General features: G+C 57.5%; 1 protein-coding gene across 1 annotated transcript in view; it reads left to right on the top strand.

Annotated features, from left to right (window-relative positions):
• The window catches only part of pkd1b (polycystic kidney disease 1b), a 157,133-nt gene that overhangs the window by 129,541 nt on the left and 6,508 nt on the right, over positions 1-21,084 (top strand). Inside the window, exons 25-28 of the mRNA XM_085964089.1 lie at positions 7,005-7,179; positions 11,227-11,514; positions 18,576-18,710; positions 20,725-21,039. Coding sequence (XP_085820215.1) covers positions 7,005-7,179; positions 11,227-11,514; positions 18,576-18,710; positions 20,725-21,039 — 913 coding nt within the window. The remainder of the gene's footprint in view (positions 1-7,004; positions 7,180-11,226; positions 11,515-18,575; positions 18,711-20,724; positions 21,040-21,084) is intronic.

Raw genomic sequence — 21,084 nt, 5'->3', positions numbered from 1 at the left:
GGGGTTCAGGTCGGAGTGCTGACGGTGTGGGGGGGAGGGGGTTCAGGTCACAGCGCTGACGGTGTGGGGGGAGGGGGTTCAGGTCACAGCGCTGGCGGTGTGGGGGGAGGGGTTTCAGGTCACTGTGCTGACGGTGTTGGGGGGAGGGGGTTCAGGTCGGAGCGCTGACGGTGTGGGGGGAGGGGGTTCAGGTCGGAGCGCTGACGGTGTGCGGGGAGGGGGTTCAGGTCACTGCGCTGACAGTGTGGGGGGAGGGGGTTCAGGTCGGAGTGCTGACGGTGTGGGGGGAGGGGGTTCAGGTCACTGCGCTGACGGTGTGGGGGGAGGGGGTTCAGGTCGGAGCGTTGACGGTGTGGGGGGGAGGGGGTTCAGGTCGGAGCGCTGACGGTGTAGGGGGAGGGGGTTCAGGTCACTGCGCTGACGGTGTGGGGGGAGGGGGTTCAGTTCGGAGCACTGACGGTGTGGGGGGGAGGGGGTTCAGGTCACTACTGACGGTGTGGGGGGAGGGGGTTCAGTTCGGAGCGCTGACGGTGTAGGGGGAGGGGGTTCAGGTCACTGCGCTGACGGTGTGGGGGGAGGGGGTTCAGGTCACTGCGCTGACGGTGTGGGGGAGGGGGTTCAGGCCGGAGCACTGACGGTGTGGGGGGAGGGGGTTCAGGTCGGAGCACTGACGGTGTGGGGGGAGGGGGTTCAGGTCACTGCGCTGACGGTGTGGGGGGAGGGGGTTCAGGTCACTGCGCTGACGGTGTGGGGGAGGGGGTTCAGGTCGGAGCGCTGACGGTGTGGGGGGAGGGGGTTCAGGTCACTGCGCTGACAGTGTGGGGGGAGGGGGTTCAGGTCACAGCGCTGACTGTGTGGGGGGAGGGGGTTCTGGTCGGAGTGCTGACAGTGTGGGTGGAGGGGGTTCAGGTCACAGCGCTGACGGTGTGGGGGGAGGGGGTTCAGGTCGGAGTGCTGACTTTGTGGGGGGAGGGGGTTCAGGTCACTGCGCTGACGGTGTGGGGGGAGGGGGTTCAGGTCGGAGCGCTGACGGTGTGGGGGGAGGGGGTTCAGGTCACTGCGCTGACGGTGTGGGGGAAGGGGGTTCAGGTCGGAGTGCTGACGGTGTTGGGGGAGGGGTTTCAGGTCACTGCGCTGACGGTGTTGGGTTTCAGGTCACTGTGCTGACGGTGTGGGGGGAGGGGGTTCAGGTCACAGCGCTGACGGTGTGGGGGGAGGGGGTTCAGGTCGGAGTGCTGACGGTGTGGGGGGGAGGGGGTTCAGGTCGGAGCGCTGACGGTGTGGGGGGAGGGGGTTCAGGTCGGAGCACTGACGGTGTGGGGGGGAGGGGGTTCAGGTCGGAGTGCTGACGGTGTGGGGGGGAGGGGGTTCAGGCCGGAGCACTGACGGTGTGGGGGGAGGGGGTTCAGGTCGGAGCACTGACGGTGTGGGGGGAGGGGGTTCAGGTCACTGCGCTGACGGTGTGGGGGGAGGGGGTTCAGGTCACTGCGCTGACGGTGTGGGGGGAGGGGGTTCAGGTCACTGCGCTGACGGTGTGGGGGGAGGGGGTTCAGGTCGGAGTGCTGACGGTGTGGGGGGAGGGGGTTCAGGTCACTGTGCTGACGGTGTGGGGGGAGGGGGTTCAGGTCGGAGCGCTGACGGTGTGGGGGGAGGGGGTTCAGGTCGGAGTGCTGACGGTGTGGGGGGAGGGGGTTCAGGTCACAGCGCTGACGGTGTGGGGGGAGGGGGGTTCAGGTCACTGCGCTGACGGTGTGGGGGGAGAGGGTTCAGGTCGGAGTGCTGACGGTGTGGGGGGAGAGGGTTCAGGTCGGAGCGCTGACGGTGTGGGGGGAGAGGGTTCAGGTCGGAGCGCTGACGGTGTGGGGGGAGGGGGTTCAGGTCACTGTGCTGACGGTGTGGGGGGAGGGGGTTCAGGTCACTGTGCTGACGGTGTTGGGGGGAGGGGGTTCAGGTCGGAGCGCTGACGGTGTGGGGGGAGGGGGTTCAGGTCGGAGTGCTGACAGTGTGGGGGGAGGGGGTTCAGGTCGGAGCGCTGACGGTGTGGGGGGAGGGGGTTCAGGTCGGAGCGCTGACGGTGTAGGGGGAGGGGGTTCAGGTCACAGCGCTGACGGTGTGGGGGGAGGGGGTTCAGGTCACAGCGCTGACGGTGTGGGGGGAGGGGGTTCAGGTCACTGTGCTGACGGTGTTGGGGGGAGGGGGTTCAGGTCGGAGCGCTGACGGTGTGGGGGGAGGGGGTTCAGGTCACTGTGCTGACGGTGTTGGGGGGAGGGGGTTCAGGTCGGAGCGCTGACGGTGTGGGGGGAGGGGGTTCAGGTCGGAGCGCTGACGGTGTGGGGGGAGGGGGTTCAGGTCACTGCGCTGACGGTGTGGGGGGAGGGGTTTCAGGGCACTGAGCTGACGGTGTGGGGGGAGGGGGTTCAGGTCAGAGCGCTGACGGTGTGGGGGGAGGGGGTTCAGGTCGGAGCGCTGACGGTGTGGGGGGGGAGGGGGTTCAGGTCACTGTGCTGACGGTGTAGGGGAGGGCGTTCAGGTCGGAGCGCTGACGGTGTGGGGGGAGGGGGTTCAGGTCGGAGCGCTGACGGTGTGGGGGGAGGGGGTTCAGGTCGGAGTGCTGACGGTGTGGGGGGAGGGGGTTCAGGTCGGAGTGCTGACGGTGTGGGGGGAGGGGGTTCTGGTCGGAGTGCTGACAGTGTGGGGGGAGGGGGTTCAGGTCACAGCGCTGACGGTGTGGGGGGAGGGGGTTCAGGTCGGAGTGCTGACGGTGTGGGGGGAGGGGGTTCAGGTCGGAGTGCTGACGGTGTGGGGGGAGGGGGTTCAGGTCGGAGTGCTGACGGTGTGGGGGGAGGGGGTTCAGGTCGGAGTGCTGACGGTGTGGGGGGAGGGGGTTCAGGTCGGAGTGCTGACGGTGTGGGGGGGAGGGGGTTCAGGTCGGAGTGCTGACGGTGTGGGGGGAGGGGTTCAGGTTGGAGTGCTGACGGTGTGGGGGGAGGGGGTTCAGGTCGGAGTGCTGACGGTGTGGGGGGAGGGGGTTCAGGTCGGAGTGCTGACGGTGTGGGGGGAGGGGGTTCTGGTCGGAGTGCTGACAGTGTGGGGGGAGGGGGTTCAGGTCACAGCGCTGACGGTGTGGGGGGGAGGGGGTTCAGGTCGGAGTGCTGACGGTGTGGGGGGAGGGGGTTCAGGTCGGAGTGCTGACGGTGTGGGGGGAGGGGGTTCAGGTCGGAGTGCTGACGGTGTGGGGGGGAGGGGGTTCAGGTCGGAGTGCTGACGGTGTGGGGGGAGGGGGTTCAGGTCGGAGCGCTGACGGTGTGGGGGGAGGGGGTTCAGGTCACTGTGCTGACGGTGTGGGGGGAGGGGGTTCAGGTTGGAGTGCTGACGGTGTGGGGGGAGGGGGTTCAGGTCGGAGTGCTGACGGTGTGGGGGGAGGGGGTTCAGGTCACAGCGCTGACGGTGTGGGGGGAGGGGGTTCAGGTCGGAGTGCTGACGGTGTGGGGGGAGGGGGTTCAGGTCGGAGCGCTGACGGTGTGGGGGGAGGGGTTCAGGTCACTGCGCTGACGGTGTGGGGGGAGAGGGTTCAGGTCACTGTGCTGACGGTGTGGGGGGAGGGGGTTCAGGTCGGAGTGCTGACTGTGTGGGGGGAGGGGGTTCAGGTCACTGCGCTGACGGTGTGGGGGGAGGGGGTTCAGGTCGGAGCACTGACAGTGTGGGGGGAGGGGGTTCAGGTCACTGCGCTGACGGTGTGGGGGGAGGGGGTTCAGGTCGGAGCACTGACAGTGTGGGGGAGGGGGTTCAGGTCACTGCGCTGACGGTGTGGGGGGAGGGGGTTCAGGTCGGAGCGCTGACGGTGTAGGGGGAGGGGGTTCAGGTCACTGCGCTGACGGGTGTGGGGGGAGGGGGTTCAGGTCACAGCGCTGACGGTGTGGGGGGGAGGGGGTTCAGGTCGGAGTGCTGACGGTGTGGGGGGAGGGGGTTCAGGCCGGAGCACTGACGGTGTGGGGGGAGGGGGTTCAGGTCGGAGCACTGACGGTGTGGGGGGAGGGGGTTCAGGTCGGAGTGCTGACAGTGTGGGGGGAGGGGGTTCAGGTCACAGCGCTGACGGTGTGGGGGGAGGGGGTTCAGGTCGGAGCGCTGACGGTGTGGGGGGAGGGGGTTCAGGTCGGAGTGCTGACAGTGTGGGGGGGAGGGGGTTCAGGTCACAGCGCGTCACAGCGCTGACGGTGTGGGGGGAGGGGGTTCAGGTCACAGCGCTGACGGTGTGGGGGGGGAGGGGGTTCAGGTCACAGCGCTGACGGTGTGGGGGGAGTGGGTTCAGGTCGGAGCGCTGACGGTGTGGGGGGAGGGGGTTCAGGTCGGAGTGCTGACAGTGTGGGGGGAGGGGGTTCAGGTCACAGCGCTGACGGTGTGGGGGGAGGGGGTTCAGGTCGGAGCGCTGACGGTGTGGGGGGAGGGGGTTCAGGTCACAGCGCTGACGGTGTGGGGGGAGGGGGTTCAGGTCGGAGTGCTGACAGTGTGGGGGGAGGGGGTTCAGGTCGGAGCGCTGACGGTGTGGGGGGAGGGGGTTCAGGTCGGAGCGCTGACGGTGTGGGGGGAGGGGGTTCAGGTCGGAGCGCTGACGGTGTGGGGGGGAGGGGGTTCAGGTCATGGTGCTGACGGTGTGGGGGGAGGGGGTTCAGGTCATGGTGCTGACGGTGTGGGGGGAGGGGGTTCAGGTCACAGCGCTGACGGTGTGGGGGGAGGGGGTTCAGGTCACAGCGCTGACGGTGTGGGGGGAGGGGGTTCAGGTCGGAGCGCTGACGGTGTGGGGGGAGGGGGTTCAGGTCGGAGTGCTGACAGTGTGGGGGGAGGGGGTTCAGGTCACTGTGCTGACGGTGTGGGGGGAGGGGGTTCAGGTCACTGCGCTGACGGTGTGGGGGGAGGGGGTTCAGGTCACTGTGCTGACGGTGTGGGGGGAGGGGGTTCAGGTCACTGTGCTGACGGTGTGGGGGGAGGGGGTTCAGGTCACTGTGCTGACGGTGTGGGGGGATGGGGTTCAGGTCACTGCGCTGACGGTGTGGGGGGAGTGGGTTCAGGTCACTGCGCTGACGGTGTGGGGGGAGTGGGTTCAGGTCACTGTGCTGACTGTGTGGGGGGAGGGGGTTCAGGTCACTGCGCTGACGGTGTGGGGGGAGGGGGTTCAGGTCGGAGCGCTGACGGTGTGGGGGGAGGGGGTTCAGGTCACTGTGCTGACGGTGTGGGGGGAGGGGGTTCAGGTCGGAGTGCTGACGGTGTGGGGGGAGAGGGTTCAGGTCAGAGCGCTGACGGTGTGGGGGGAGGGGGTTCAGGTCGGAGCGCTGACGGTGTGGGGGGAGGGGGTTCAGGTCGGAGTGCTGACGGTGTCGGGGGAGGGGGTTCAGGTCACAGCGCTGATGGTGTGGGGGGAGGGGGTTCAGGTCACTGTGCTGACGGTGTGGGGGGAGGGGGTTCAGGTCAGAGCGCTGATGGTGTGGGGGGAGGGGGTTCAGGTCGGAGCGCTGACGGTGTGGGGGGAGGGGGTTCTGGTCACAGCTGTTACACATGCAACCTCAGTAATATTTCTCTTTCTGACCGGGCTCCTATTAATTTTGGTTTATTTGCACTGTCTGGACCTTTAAACTCTTCCAAAGTTAATCATGTCATTAGTATTTGCTATTTAAGTAAGATCTTCGTTAAGACAAACCCCAGTGTATGAGGGTTCGCTGAAGTTCCTAAGTAGCTCTGTATTTACGTAGCGAACCTGCGAGCCCTCTCATTGTGCCCGTAATTTGAGTGAGCAATGGTAGGATGGCCGGTGCAATGAGCCCCCACAAAGTGTCTGCCATGACTCTTTTGGTTCCTGCCACCTACAGATTCACACCACCGTTTGCGGACGGATAGGGAGACCTCCATTCTGATAGTGCTGAGCGTGAGAGCAGCTCACGGAGCAATGGAGGGACAGTGCAGAGCTCCTCACAAGGTGTAGCCTCTTCCTCCGTGGACACTCACCGTGCCCCCCATCCCCACCCCCCACCCCCACAGGCCTCCTCCCTCTATCGGTCCTTCACAGAATCACAGAAACCCCACAGTGCAGATAGAGGCCATTTTGGCCCATCGAGCCTGCACCGACACATATTCCACCCGATCCCCGTAACTCCTGCACCAACACATATCCCACCCTATCCCCGTAACCCCATGTATTTAATCCCCCTAACACTAAGGGTCAATTTATCATAGCCAATCAACCTAACCTGCACATCTTTGGACTGTGGGAGGAAACCGGAGCACCCGGAGAAAACCCACGCAAACACGGGGAGAATGTGCAAACTCCACACAGACAGTCACCCGAGGCCGGATTCGAACCCGGGTCCCTGGCGCTGTGAGGCAACAGTGCTAACCACTATGCCACCGTGCCACCGTTCCTTATGTTGAACTGTTGCTAATGGATGCAGCTCTGTGCGATTGAGGAGGGCTTCCACACACAGAGCTATACGTAAGTTAATGCAGGCGCTCAGAGTCCCAGCTAGCTCACACTGTGTCCCCTCACTCTCCACGTACCCCCCAAATGGCTTTCCTTTTAACAGGAGCTTAGTGCTTGGAAATGAAGGGTGTTATATGGCGCGGTGCAAACATTTTAAAGCAGGGTATAGGCTCAGTGTTGGGTGCAGTGTAGATGGGTTCCAATCTCAAGCTGTCATTTCTCCCTCAGTTACATAGAATTAGATAGAATGTACAGCACAGAAATAGTCCATTCGGCCCAACTGGTCCCTGCTGCTCCACACGAGCCTCCTCCCACCCTATCTCAACTCACCCTTTCAGCATAACCTTCTATTCCTTTCTCCCTCATGTGTTTATACAGCTTCCCCTTAAATGTATCTATGATATTCGCCTCAACCACTCCCTGTGGTAGCGAGTTCCACATTCTCACCGCTCTCTGTGAAGAAGTTTCTCCTGAATTGCCTATTGGATTTATTAGTGACTATTTTTAATATTCTGCTTCCTTCCCCCTTTCCCAGGACGCGGGCCATGTTTGTTGAGTTCACGCAGTACAGCCAGGACGTGGATCTGTACGCGGTGGTGACATTACTGGTGGAGTTTCAGCCTGGGGCGTCTGTCGCGCCGACTGTCGACATTAAACCCCTCTCTATGCTGCGCTCGAGCCGAGGGATGGACCTGTTGCTGGTGTCGATGGTAAGCGTCACTCTGTAACACCTAAGAAAGGGCCCGCTTAAACTGCCCACTTCCAACATGCAGCAGGCACAAGCTAGCACCAGGCCCCTTCGATCAGGGAAGTCAGGTTAGTTCAACCACCCACCACACACATCTGCGTGTTAGATACGTGCAGCAGTGTCTACTTGGGGTTGTCAGGGTATGGTAGTTGACGTAAGAAAACTACTGGGCACTTGGTCTAAGCGTTAAACAAAGCTTTAATCAACTGTTTTACAACATGGAGATCTAGTTGTGTCCTTCACTAGTTCCTGTTAAGAATGTCCTGCGCAAGCTGGGCCCGTGCCCGCGTATTTATACTGTCCCTGGACAGCGCCACCCGTAGGCCGCTCAGTATTATTTCAAGGGAAATTAGGGATAGCATAAGATCGAAGGAGAGGACATATAAATTGGCCAGAAAAAGCAGTAAACCTGAGGATTGGGAGCAGTTTAGGATTCAACAAAGGAGGACAAAGGGATTACTTAAGAAGGGGAAAATAGAATATGAGAGTAAGCTTGCAAGGAACATAAAAACTGACTGTAAAAGCTTTTATAGATATGTGAAGAGAAAAAGATTGGTCAAGTCAAGCGTAGGTCCCTTGCAGTCAGAATCAGGGGAATTTATAATGGGGAACAAAGAAATGGCTGACCAATTAAATACATATTTTGGTTTTGTCTTCACAAAGGAGGACACAAATAACCTCCCAGAGATGTCGGGGAACATAGGATCTGATGAAAGGGAGGAACTGAAAGAAATCAGTATTTGTAGGGAAATGGTGTTAGGGAAATTGACGGGATTGAAGGCTGATAAATCCCCAGGGCCTGATAATCTACATCCTAGGGTACTTAAGGAAGTGGCCCTAGAAATAGTAGATGCATTGCTGATCATCTTCCAACATTCGATGGAATCTGCAACAGTACCCATGGATTGGCGGGTAGCTAATGTTACCCCACTATTCAAAAAGGGTGGTAGAGAGAAAACGGGGAATTACAGACCGGTAAACCTGACATCGGTAGTGGGGAAAATGCTAGAGTCCATTATAAAAGATGTAATAGCAGAGCACTTGGAAAACAGTGACAGGATCGGAAAAAGTCAACATGGATTTACAAAAGGTAAACATGGATTTACTGTTTGTTGGAGCTTGTTGTGCACAACTTGGCTGCTGCGTTTCCTACATTACAACTGACTATACTTCAAAAGTACTTCATTGGCTGTAAAGTGCTTTGGATCAACCCGGGGTCATGAAAGGTGCTATAGAAATACAAGTTTGTCTTTTTATTTAACTTGACTAGTAATCCAGAGGCCTGGACTCCCAATCCACTGAGTTCCAATCCCACTAGGGTAGTTTGAGAATTTGAATTCAGTTTAATGGACACAATACGAAGAAAAAAAGTCAGTAAAAGTTGGATTGTCATTAAAAAAAAAACAATTGGTTCACTAATGTCCTTCAGGGAAGAAAACCTGCCGTCCTTACCCAGTCTGGGCCTATCTGTGACTCCAGTCCCACACCAATGTGGTTGACTCTTCAGAGCCGTCTGAAGTAGCCTAGGAAGCCACTCAGTTGTATTGAAGCTGGGCAACTAGGAATGGCCTTTCCAGCGAAGCCCAGATCCTAAGAATGAGGGGGGAAAAGTCCATTTCGAAGGGGGGAGGGCGGGGAGAGGAGTTACGTGTTGTAAATATTTAATTCCCAATTCTATGGGCAATATCTGACAAGCTTCAGTTGTTTAATCATGTCCCCGGAGATAGCCCACTGTTTCATAGGCTCCTTTATTGAACCCTATACATGCTCTCTCATTGCCCACCGGCACATTGGATATGGTCCAGTAGCACAGGGGAGTCCCAGCTGAGCGTGTCTACTGTTGTTTGTGCATCCACTCAGTTCTCAGATTGATTGGAGCACTCCCTTTTGATTCTGGCTCCCCAACTATTAACTCTGAGTCTTTGCAGCGACTCAGCAAAGGCTGAGGACGGAGAAGGTGTGAATCTGGAAATCATGCTGGGGTTCTGGGAGAAGGACTACAGTGTCCTGACCCATGAGCAAAGGAGCTCTTCTGAAGATCATTGTTGGGGTGTGACCAGCACTGAAACTGGAGCCTCAAAAACACGGCGTTTCCAAACCTGTTTATCTCGCAGTTGAGGTCTCCCTGTTCACTGACAGTGCTGAGCTCAGGTCAGTGTTACAGGTGAGCTCTCCCTGTTCACTGACAGTGCCGAGCTCAGGTCAGTGTTACAGGTGAGCTCTCCCTGTTCACTGACAGTGCCGAGCTCAGGTCAGTGTTACAGGTGAGCTCAGGTCAGTATTACAGGTGAGCTCAGGTCGGTGTTACAGGTGAGATCTCCCTGTTCACTGACAGCACTGAGCTCAGGTGTGTGTTACAGGTGAGCTCTCCCTGTTCACTGACAGTGCTGAGCTCAGGTCAGTGTTACAGGTGAGCTCTCCCTGTTCACTGACAGCACTGAGCTCAGGTCAGTGTTACAGGTGAGCTCTCCCTGTTCACTGACAGCACTGAGCTCAGGTGTGTGTTGCAGGTGAGCTCTCCCTGTTCACTGACAGTGCTGAGCTCAGGTCAGTGTTACAGGTGAGCTCTCCCTGTTCACTGACAGCACTGAGCTCAGGTGTGTGTTGCAGGTGAGCTCTCCCTGTTCACTGACAGTGCTGAGCTCAGGTCAGTGTTACAGGTGAGCACTCCCTGTTCACTGACAGTGCCGAGCTCAGGTCAGTGTTACAGGAGAGCTCTCCCTGTTCACTGACAGCACTGAGCTCAGGTGTGTGTTACAGTTGAGCTCTCCCTGTTCACTGACAGTGCTGAGCACAGGTCAGTGTTACAGGTGAGCTCAGGTCAGTGTTACAGGTGAGCTCTCCCTGTTCACTGACAGCACTGAGCTCAGGTGTGTGTTACAGGTGAGCTCTCCCTGTTCACTGACAGCACTGAGCTCAGGTCAGTGTTACAGGTGAGCTCTCCCTGTTCACTGAAAGTGCTGAGCTCAGGTCAGTGTTACAGGTGAGCTCTCCCTGTTCACCGACAGTGCTGAGCTCAGGTGTGTGTTACAGGTGAGCTCTCCCTGTTCACTGACAGCACTGAGCTCAGGTGTGTGTTACAGGTGAACTCTCCCTGTTCACTGACAGTGCTGAGCACAGGTCAGTGTTACAGGTGAGCTCAGGTCAGTGTTACAGGTGAGCTCTCCCTGTTCACTGACAGCACTGAGTTCAGGTGTGTGTTACAGGTGTGCTCTCCCTGTTCACTGACAGCGCTGAGCTCAGGTCAGTGTTACAGGTGAGCTCTTCCTGTTCACTGACAGTGCTGAGCTCAGGTGTGTGTTACAGGTGAGCTCTCCCTGTTCACTGACAGCGCTGAGCTCAGGTCAGTGTTACAGGTGAGCTCTCCCTGTTCACTGACAGTGCCGAGCACAGGTCAGTGTTACAGGTGAGCTCAGGTCAGTGTTACAGGTGAGCTCTCCCTGTTCACTGACAGCACTGAGTTCAGGTGTGTGTTACAGGTGTGCTCTCCCTGTTCACTGACAGCGCTGAGCTCAGGTCAGTGTTACAGGTGAGCTCTTCCTGTTCACTGACAGTGCTGAGCTCAGGTGTGTGTTACAGGTGAGCTCTCCCTGTTCACTGACAGCGCTGAGCTCAGGTCAGTGTTACAGGTGAGCTCTCCCTGTTCACTGACAGTGCCGAGCACAGGTCAGTGTTACAGGTGAGCTCAGGTCAGTGTTACAGGTGAGCTCTCCCTGTTCACTGACAGCACTGAGTTCAGGTGTGTGTTACAGGTGTGCTCTCCCTGTTCACTGACAGCGCTGAGCTCAGGTCAGTGTTACAGGTGAGCTCTTCCTGTTCACTGACAGTGCTGAGCTCAGGTGTGTGTTACAGGTGCGCTCTCCCTGTTCACTGACAGCGCTGAGCTCAGGTCAATGTTATAGGTGAGCTCAGGTGTGTGTTACAGGTGAGCTCTCCCTCTTCACTGACAGCGCTGAGTTACAATGTTGGTACTACCTCTTCCACTGACTGTTGCCTCCTTTTTGTGCAGGTGCTGTTGCTCCTCTTCAGCCTCTCTTTTCTGTTTGCTGAGGCCGTCGCCCTGAGCAGGGAGGGTTTGGCTTATTTCAGAGAGGGCCGGAGGTACCTCCAGCTCCTGGTCATCCTCCTCTGCATCCTCATCCCTGCCTTCCACTTCAGCCGCATCAGACTGGCTGACGGGCAGCTCAGGAGCTACGAGAGCAACCGCCGGACCTTCATCGGCTTCTACCAGGTTGCGCTGCTGGCCGAGGCGGTCACCGGCCTCGCTGCCTTGCTGCTCACCATTCTCACCATGAAGGTACATCAGCGACTTGCATGAGGAGTAGGGGATCTGTCAGCATCCTGGGGTACAAGCACCCAACCCTGCACACCATCAGCAGCGGAACCTCATGAATCGGAAGGGCTAGAATCTTACTGCACAGAATTAGGTCATTTGTGGCGGCTCTTTGAAAGAGCTCTCCAATTAGTCCCACTCCCCCGCTCTTTCCCCACAGCCCTGAAAAATGTTTCAAAATGGAATTGGATAAATACTTGAAGGGAAAGTTGTTACTGAATCTGCCTCCACCACCCTTTCAGGCAGAGCGTTCCAGATCACAACAACTCACTGCGCAAAACATGTTTCCTCATCTCCCCTCTGGTTCTTTTGCCAATCACCTTAAATCTGTGACCTCTGGTGACCGAGCCAACTGCCGCTGGAAACAGTTTCTCCTTATTTACTCTATTGAAATCATTCATGATTTTGAACACCTCCATCAAATCTCCACTTAACCTTCTCTGCTCTAAGGAGAACAACCCCAGCTTCTCCATATAATTGAAATCCCTTATCCCTGGTACCATTCTGGCAAATCTCCTCTGCACCCTCTCCAAGGTCTTGACATCCTTCACAAGTAGTTGGGACCTTGGCTGATGGACGGACACGGGAGCTGAAATCCCTCCCGTCGATTTTACTGAAATAAAAAAGCCCTCATCCCTAACATCCTGGGAAAGAGAGAAATAAAAAAATTTTTTGTTAAAAGCACAGTCGCTCGGTAGCATAGCAAGTCTTCACCCTGTGAGATCTTCATTTCAGACCAGCCAGCGAGAGGGATGGGAGGGCAATGGGTCTGTGCACCCGCTTGCACAGCCTGCAGCCACTGCTCGGGGGCCAGGACTGAGAATATTATTGGTCCAGACTGTGCTGGGTGTGGGAGCGAGCGGTCGAGCGTGGAGGACACCTCGAAGGTTTGACATTCCACCAATCTCAGCTACTGCTAACGGGTTATGTTGAGCTGGTCGGTACTGGCCAGACCCCGCCCCCCGGGCACTTGGGAACATCGGAACAGGAGGAGGCCATTCAGCCCCTTGAGCCTGTTCCACCATTCAATTAGATCATGGCTGATCTGCACCTAAACTCCATGTACCTGCCTTGGTTCCGAAACCCTTAATACCCTTGCCTAACAAAAATCTATCAATCTTAGTTTTAAAATTTTCAATTGACCCCCTGTCTCAACAGCTTTTTTGGGGGAGGGAGTTCCAGATTTCCACCACCTTTGTGTGAAGAAGTGCTTCCTGACATCACCCCTGAACGGCCTGGCTCTAATTTTAAGGTTATGCCCCCTTGTTCTGGACCCTCCCACCATAGAGTCATAGAGTCATAGAGTTTTACAGCACAGAAAGAGGCCCTTCGGCCCATCGTGTCTGCACCGCCCATCCATCCCTGTCCAGTCTAATCCCATTTTCCAGCATTTGGTCCATAGCCTTGTATGCAATGGCATTTCAAGTGCTCATCCAAATGCTTCTTGAATGTTGTGAGGGTTCCTGCCTCTACCACCCTTTTAGGCATTGAGTTCCACATTCCAACCACCCTCTGGGTGAAAAAGTTCCTCCTCAAATCCCCTCTAAATCTCCTGCCCCTTACCCTGAATCTATGCCCCCTTGTTATTGACCCCCCTACTAAGGGGAAAAGTTCCTCTTTGTCTACCCTATCTATGCCCCTCATCATTTTGTACACCTCAATCAGGTCCCCCCTCAGCCTTCTTTGCTCCAAGGAAAACAACCCCAGCCTGTTTAGTCTTTCTTCATAGCTGAGGCGCTCCATCCCAGGTAACATCCTGGTGAATCTTCTCTGCACCCTCTCCAAAGCAATCACATCCTTCCTATAGTGAGGCGACCAGAACTGCACACAGTACTCCAGCTGTGGCCTCACCAGCGTTTTGTACAGCTCCATCATAACCTCCCTGCTCTTATATTCTATGCCTCAGCTAATGAAGGCAAGTATCCCATATGCCTTTTTAACCACCTTATCTACCTGTTCCGCTGCCTTCAGGGATCTATGTACATGTACACCAAGGTCCCTCTGACCCTCTGTACTTCCTAGGGTCCTACCACTCATTGTGTATTCCCTTGCCTTATTTGTCCGTCCAAAATGCATCACCTTGCACTTTTCAGGGTTAAATTCCATTTGCCACTTTTCCGCCCATCTGACCAACCCGTTTATATCGTCCTGTAGCCTGAGGCTTTCCTCCTCGCAATTTACCACCCCACCAATTTTCGTGTCATCTGCGAACTTACTGACCATACCTTTTACATTCTCATCCAAATCATTTATGTAGATCACAAACAGCAAGGGACCCAGCACCGATCCCTGAGGTACCCCACTGGACACAGGCTTCCAGTCACAAAAGCAACCTTCGACCATCACCCTCTGCCTCCTGCCACTCAGCCAGTTTAGGATCCAACGCGCCAAGGCACCCTGGATCCCATGGGCTCTTACCTTCTTGACCAGTCTCCTATGCGGGACTTTGTCAAAAGCTTTACTGAAGTCCATGTAAACCACATCCACAGCATTTCCCTCATCCACCTCCCTAGTCACCCCCTCGAAAAATTCAATCAGATTTGTCAGACATGATTTACCCTTGACAAAGCCATGCTGACTATCCCCGATTAATCCTTGCCTCTCCAAGTGGAGACTAATTTTGTCCCTCAGAATTTTTTCCAATAATTTCCCTACCACAGATGTTAGGCTCACTGGCCTGTAAATCCCTGGTTTATCCCCGGTTTATCCCGGCTACCCTTCTTGCCCAGAGGAAACAGTTTCTCTCTATCGATCCGATCAAACCCTTCAATCATCTTCAACACCTGCATTAGACTTCCCAGCATCTGACTGAAGAGGGGCTGGAGGTCTGGGAACAAATTGCCCGGCCACACACTGCGACACCAGTGTGTGTATATATATTTAACTAGCTGAAGTGCCTGGCGGTGCCGAGGGTTTTTTGAGGGCATGTTGTTGTTGGAAGAGAGAGAGAGAGCGACTGGGTAGAAGAGAGAGAGCGACTGGGGGGAAGAGAGAGAGCGACTGGGGGGAAGAGAGAGAGCGACTGGGGGAAGAGAGAGCGACTGGGGGAAGAGAGAGAGCGACTGGGGGTCGAGAGAGAGAGCGACTGGGGGGAAGAGAGAGAGCGACTGGGGGGAAGAGAGAGAGCGACTGGGGGGAAGAGAGAGAGCGACTGGGGGGAAGAGAGAGAGCGACTGGGGGGAAGAGAGAGAGCGACTGGGGGGAAGAGAGAGAGCGACTGGGGGGAAGAGAGAGAGCGACTGGGGGAAGAGAGAGAGCGACTGGGGGGAAGAGAGAGAGCGACTGGGGGAAGAGAGAGAGCGACTGGGGGGAAGAGAGAGAGCGACTGGGGGGGAGAGAGCGACTGGGGGGAAGAGAGAGCGACTGGGGGGAAGAGAGAGAGCGACTGGGGGGAAGAGAGAGAGAGAGAGACTGGGGCGGAGAGAGAGAGACGGGGAGAGAGAGAGAGACTGGGGGGAGAAGAGAGAGAGAGACTGGGGGAAGGAGAGAGAGACTGGGGGAGAGAGAGAGAGAGACGGGAGGAGAGAGAGAGACGGGAGGAGAGAGAGAGAGACTGGGGGGAGAGAGACTGGGGGGAGAGAGAGACTGGGGGAGAGAGAGAGAGAGAGACTGGGGGAGAGAGAGAGAGACTGGGGGAGAGAGAGAGACTGGGGGAGAGAGAGAGAGACTGGGGGGGCGAGAGAGAGAGAGAGACTCGGGGGAGGAGAGAGAGAGACTGGGGAGGAGAGAGAGAGAGACTGGGGGAGAGAGAGAGAGGGGGGAGAGAGAGGGGGGGGGAGAGAGAGAGAGAGGGGGGAGAGAGAGAGAGACTGGGGAGGAGAGAGAGAGACTGGGGGGAGGAGAGAGAGACGGGGGGAGGAGAGAGAGAGAGAGACTGGGGGAGAGAGAGAGACTGGGGAGGACAGAGAGAGAGACTGGGGGGAGAGAGAGAGAGACTGGGGGGAGAGAGAGAGAGAGAGAGACTGGGGGAAAGAGAGAGAGAGAGAGAGACTGGGGGAGAGAGAGAGAGAGACTGGGGAGAGAGAGAGAGAGAGAGAGACTGGGGGGGAGAGAGAGAGAGAGAGACTGGGGAGGAGAGAGAGAGAGGGGGGGGAGAGAGAGAGAGGGGGGGAGAGAGAGAGGGGGGGAGAGAGAGAGAGGGGGGAGAGAGAGAGAGAGACTGGGGAGGAGAGAGAGAGACTGGGGGGGGAGAGAGAGAGAGGGGGGGAGAGAGAGAGAGAGGGGGGGAGAGAGAGAGAGAGAGACTGGGGGAGAAGAGAGAGAGAGACTGGGGGAGAGAGAAAGAGACGGGGAGAGAGAGAGAGACTGGGGGGAGAAGAGAGAGAGACGGGGGGAGAGAGAGAGAGAGAGACGGGGGGAGAGAGAGAGAGAGAGACTGGGGAGAAGAGAGAGAGAGACTGGGGGGGAGAGAGAGAGACTGAGGAGAGACGGGGAGAGAGAGAGACGGGGAGAGAGAGAGAGACTGGGGGGAGAAGAGAGAGAGACTGGGGGGAGAGAGAGAGAGAGACTGGGGGGGAGAGAGAGAGAGAGACTGGGGGAGAGAGAGAGAGAGACTGGGGGGAGAGAGAGAGAGAGAGACTGGGGGAGGAGAGAGAGAGAGACTGGGGGGGAGAGAGAGAGAGACTGGGGAGGAGAGAGAGAGACTGGGGGGGAGAGAGAGAGAGAGAGGGGGGGAGAGAGAGAGAGAGGGGGGAGAGAGACTGGGGGAGAAGAGAGAGAGAGACTGGGGGAGAGAGAAAGAGACGGGGAGAGAGAGAGAGACTGGGGGGAGAAGAGAGAGAGACGGGGAGAGAGAGAGAGAGAGACTGGGGGAGAAGAGAGAGAGAGACGGGGGAGAGAGAGAGAGACTGGGGGAGAGAGAAAGAGACGGGGAGAGAGAGAGAGACTGGGGGGAGAAGAGAGAGAGACGGGGGGGAGAGAGAGAGAGAGACTGGGGGGGAGAGAGAGAGAGAGAGAGAGACTGGGGGAGAGAGAGAGAGAGAGACTGGGGGAGAGAGAGCGAGAGAGACTGGGGGGAGAGAGAGAGAGACTGGGGGGAGAGAGAGAGAGACTGGGGGGGAGAGAGAGAGAGACGGAGAGAGAGAGACTGGGGGAGAAGAGAGAGAGAGACTGGGGGGAGAAGAGAGAGAGACGGGGGGAGAGAGAGAGAGAGACTGGGGGAGAAGAGAGAGAGAGACTGGGGGGAGAGAGAGACTGGGGGAGAGAGAGGGGGGGAGAGAGAGGGGGAGAGAGGAGGGAGGGGGGAGAGAGAGAGGGTGAGGCAGAGGGGAGGGGGAGAGGGGGGGAGAGGGAGGGGAGGGGGGGAGAGGGAGGGGGAAGAGGGGAGGGAGGGAGGGGGAGAGGGGAGGGGGGAGGAGAGAGAGACAGAGGGAAGGAGAGAGAGAGGGCCCGGCCCGCGGCCGTAAATGGAGCCGGGACCGGGCGTGAGGCGGCTTGAGGCTGTGAGAGAGGGCCGGGCGCAGTTGCCGGGGTAACCCTTCCCCTCCCGCCCTCCCGAGCCCCGTCCTCCCGAGCACCGGCCAGCCCCGCCCTCCCGAGCACCCCCCCCCCCCCCCCGCCCTCCCCAGCATCGCCCCCCCCGCCCGAGCCGGCTTCAAGACCGCCGATTGCGGCTGGGCCTGCGCGCCGCGCGGGAAGAGAGGGAGAGACGCCGCCGCTCAACAGAGCGGGCTCTGTGGGTGTGGGGGAGAAGTAGGAACATCGATATCAGCTTCTAGTCGTTGGCACCAGTCACTCACCACAGCTTCCAGTCGCTGGCAGCAGTCACTTCGTTTATAGAAAACCCTCCGCCCTCCCGAGCCCCGGGATGGGGCCTGAGCGGGCTTTAGACCGCCGATTGCGGCTGGGCCTGCGGCCTAGTAGAGGGGGGGGAAAGCCCGAGTCCCCTGGCACCAAAATAAGAGGGTGAAAGATAGGAAAATTAATCAGCTTACAAAAAGTCTTTAGAATTTAATTTACTTTTTTTAAAAACTATTTAATTGTGTACAGAAAGTGGGGAAAAAAAATCAACTTAGGAATCAAGATGGCGGCCACTCACCTCCGCTCAGAAGGATTAGGCCCGCCCACACACGCACCGATTGGTCAACCGTCAGGTCACTGAACTGTAGGATTGGTCAATCATTACGTCCCTCAACTCTAGGATGGCCCGCCCGCACACACAATGAACCCGCCCCCGTGACGCAGCGATTGGTCAACCGTCAGGTCACGCGAGTGTACGATTGGTCAACCTTCACATCACTCAATGCTAATGAGCGGATAATGAGCAGAATTTTGAAAGTTTTTTGGATACCGTTGGCACAATTTTTGTCTGACCAAAAAGTAAATATGCTTATGACCATTCTGGAATCATAAGCTTTCTTTTGATGTAACACGTGTAGGTACGCTCTATAACTTTTGTGTGTATAGAGGACAGACAGACAGACGGAAGGACAGACAGACAGAAGAGCTCTTTTATATATATATAGAAAAAAGAAACATCCCATCCATGCGGTAGAACATATTCCATTTGTGTGCCCGTGTTGTTGACTGTGAAGCTGCACGTGTAGGGCCCATAGAGTTTCGGATGCTGTGTTTACGATTTCCCCATTTATCCACACTGTCAGCCATAGCTCAGTGGTAGCGCTCATGCCTCTGAATCAGAAGGTTGCGGGTTCAAACTCCCGCTCTAAAGACTTGAGCACAAAATCTACACTGACGCTCTAGTGCAGTACTGAGGCGCCGTCTTTTGGGTGAGACATTAAACCGAGGTCCTGTCTGTCCTCGAGTGGACGTAAAGGATCCCATGACAATAAGAGCAGGTGAGTTCTCCCTGGTGCCCTGGGCCAACATTTATCCCTCAACCAACATCACCAGAACAGATGATCTGGTCATTATCACATTGGTGTTTGGGGGATCTTGCTGTGCAAAAATTGGCTGCCACGTTTGCTACATTACAACAGTGACTACACTTCAAAAATACTTCATTACCTGTAAAGCATAATTCGGGCGTCCTGAGGTTGTGCTATCCAAATGCTTTCTTTCTATAGATTGTAGGACAGCTTCGTTTTGTGCGGAGGTGGTGTGTGTTTGGGAAGACGTTCCAGCACATGTTACGTGAGCTGATGGCTGCCGCCCTGATCTTCTTCGTGCTCGTCATGGTCTACGCGCAGTGCGGTTATGTGGTGGGTATCGGAACCCTTTACCGGAGCGTGAGAGAGCGAACTGCGATCCGATCAGGCCCAGCCCAGAACTCCCCTTGGGTCCCTGTGACGGGCGTGCATTTCCTTTGGAGGATTTTTTTATTCAGACCAAGGTGAAAGACCGAGGGCCCACGGTGCAGGACACCAGGGGGGTGAAGGGCCCACGGTGCAGGACACCAGGGGGGCGAAGGGCCCACGGTGCAGGACACCAGGGAGCTGAAGGGCCCACGGTGCAGGACACCAGGGAGGTGAAGGGCGCACGGTGCAGGACACCAGGGAGGTGAAGGGCTCACGGTGCAGGACACCAGGGAGGTGAAGGGCCCACGGTGCAGGACAGCAGGAAGGTGAAGGGCCCACGGTGCAGGGCATCAGGGAGGTGAAGGGCCCACGGTGCAGGACACCAGGGAGGTGAAGGGCCCACGGTGCAGGACACCAGGGGGATGAAGGGCCCACGGTGCAGGACACCAGGGGGGTGAAGGGCCCACGGTGCAGGACACCAGGAGGGTGAAGGGCCCACGGTGCAGGACACCAGGGAGGTGAAGGGCCCACGGTGCAGGACACCAGGGAGGTGAAGGGCCCACGGTGCAGGACACCAGGGAGGTGAAGGGCCCACGGTGCAGGACACCAGGGAGGTGAAGGGCCCACGGTGCAGGACACCAGGGAGGTGAAGGGCCCACGGTGCAGGACACCATGGAGGTGAAGGGCCCACGGTGCAGGACACCAGGGAGGTGAAGGGCCCACGGTGCAGGACACCAGGGGGGTGAAGGGCCCACGGTGCAGGACACCAGGGAGGTGAAGGACCCACGGTGCAGGACACCAGGGAGGTGAAGGGCCCACGGTGCAGGACACCAGGGAGGTGAAGGGCCCACGGTGCAGGACACCAGGGAGGTGAAGGGCCCACGGTGCAGGACACCAGGGAGGTGAAGGGCCCACGGTGCAGGACACCAGGGAGGTGAAGGGCCCACGGTGCAGGACACCAGGGGGGTGAAGGGCCCACGGTGCAGGACACCAGGGGGGTGAAGGGCCCACGGTGCAGGACACCAGGGAGGTGAAGGGCCCACGGTGCAGGACACCAGGGAGGTGAAGGGCCCACGGTGCAGGACACCAGGGAGGTGAAGGGCCCACGGTGCAGGACACCAGGGAGGTGAAGGGCCCACGGTGCAGGACACCAGGGGGGTGAAGGGCCCACGGTGCAGGACACCAGGGGGGGTGAAGGGCCCACGGTGCAGGACACCAGGGGGGTGAAGGGCCCACAGTGCAGGACACCAGGGAGCTGAAGGGCCCACGGTGCAGGACACCAGGGAGGTGAAGGGATTGGGAAAGCTGGGTGATGTGGAAGAGCAGAGGGAATTGGGGGTTCAGGTTTAGAAGGCATTAACAGCAGCTCCTCAGTGCATAAGGCCATGAATACTGTGTATAGAATATACAAGTGGAGATGTAAAGGTGAATCGACATAAAACCTTACTGAGACCACAGTTGGAGCAGTGTTGGGCTCCGCACTATAGGAAGGATGTTGTGGGAGTAGAGAGGGTACGGCACAGAGTCACCGGGACGCTGCCTGGTATGAAGAAATGCAAATATGAAGAAAGACTTGAAAAATTGGGGCTCTTTTCATTTGGAACGGAGGAGATTAGTGGGTGATTTGATAGAGGAGTTTAAAACTATGAAGTATTGGGACAGAGTAGATAGAAACAGACTGTTTCCAGTGATTGAGGGGTCTGGAATGCGGGGACATAAATATAACTGGAGTTAGTGATTGAAACTGAGACCATGTCAACATTTAAGAGTGGGTTAGACAGGTGGTTGATGGAAGGGGGGATAAAGAAATCGGGAACAGAGCAGGTACATGGGATTAGGACACTGCTCATGTGGAGGATAAACACCAACACCGAGTGGTTGGGCCGTACAGCCTGTTTTCGTGTTGTAATTTCTATGGTTGTGTATTTCTGTCAGAGGAAGTGGGCCCCAACTGCTCTTCCCCTTGTGTTCCCTCCAGATGTTCTCTCCTGCCCTGGAGGACTTTAAGACGTTCAGGCGCACCCTGCTGTCTCTGGTTGCCTTCTCCCGAGGAGCCGTGTCCCTGCGGAACGCAGTCCGCCAGTACCCCCTGACCGCGCCCGTCTACTTCATCAGCTACCTGCTGTGCCTGGTGTGGATTGCGAGGAGCCTCTTCAGCGCCATCACCATTCAGAATTACAGGGGCGTCCGGGCAGAAATGTACCGCCCTGCCATCGAGCCGCAAGACTACGAGATGATCGAGTTCTTCATTAAGAGGTTCAAACTCTGGATTGGACTCACCAAGGCAAAGGAGGTAAATGTAGAGACTGGCCAGGGACACCGTGCAGGACCGCTGACA

Source organism: Somniosus microcephalus, chromosome 21 (assembly GCF_052327205.1).
Source record: "Somniosus microcephalus isolate GS21.2 chromosome 21, FLI_Smic_1.0, whole genome shotgun sequence".
Classification (NCBI taxonomy): domain Eukaryota; kingdom Metazoa; phylum Chordata; class Chondrichthyes; order Squaliformes; family Somniosidae; genus Somniosus; species Somniosus microcephalus.
The sequence above is the reverse complement of the archived record's forward strand: the minus strand, read 5'-3'. Positions and strand labels throughout refer to the sequence as shown.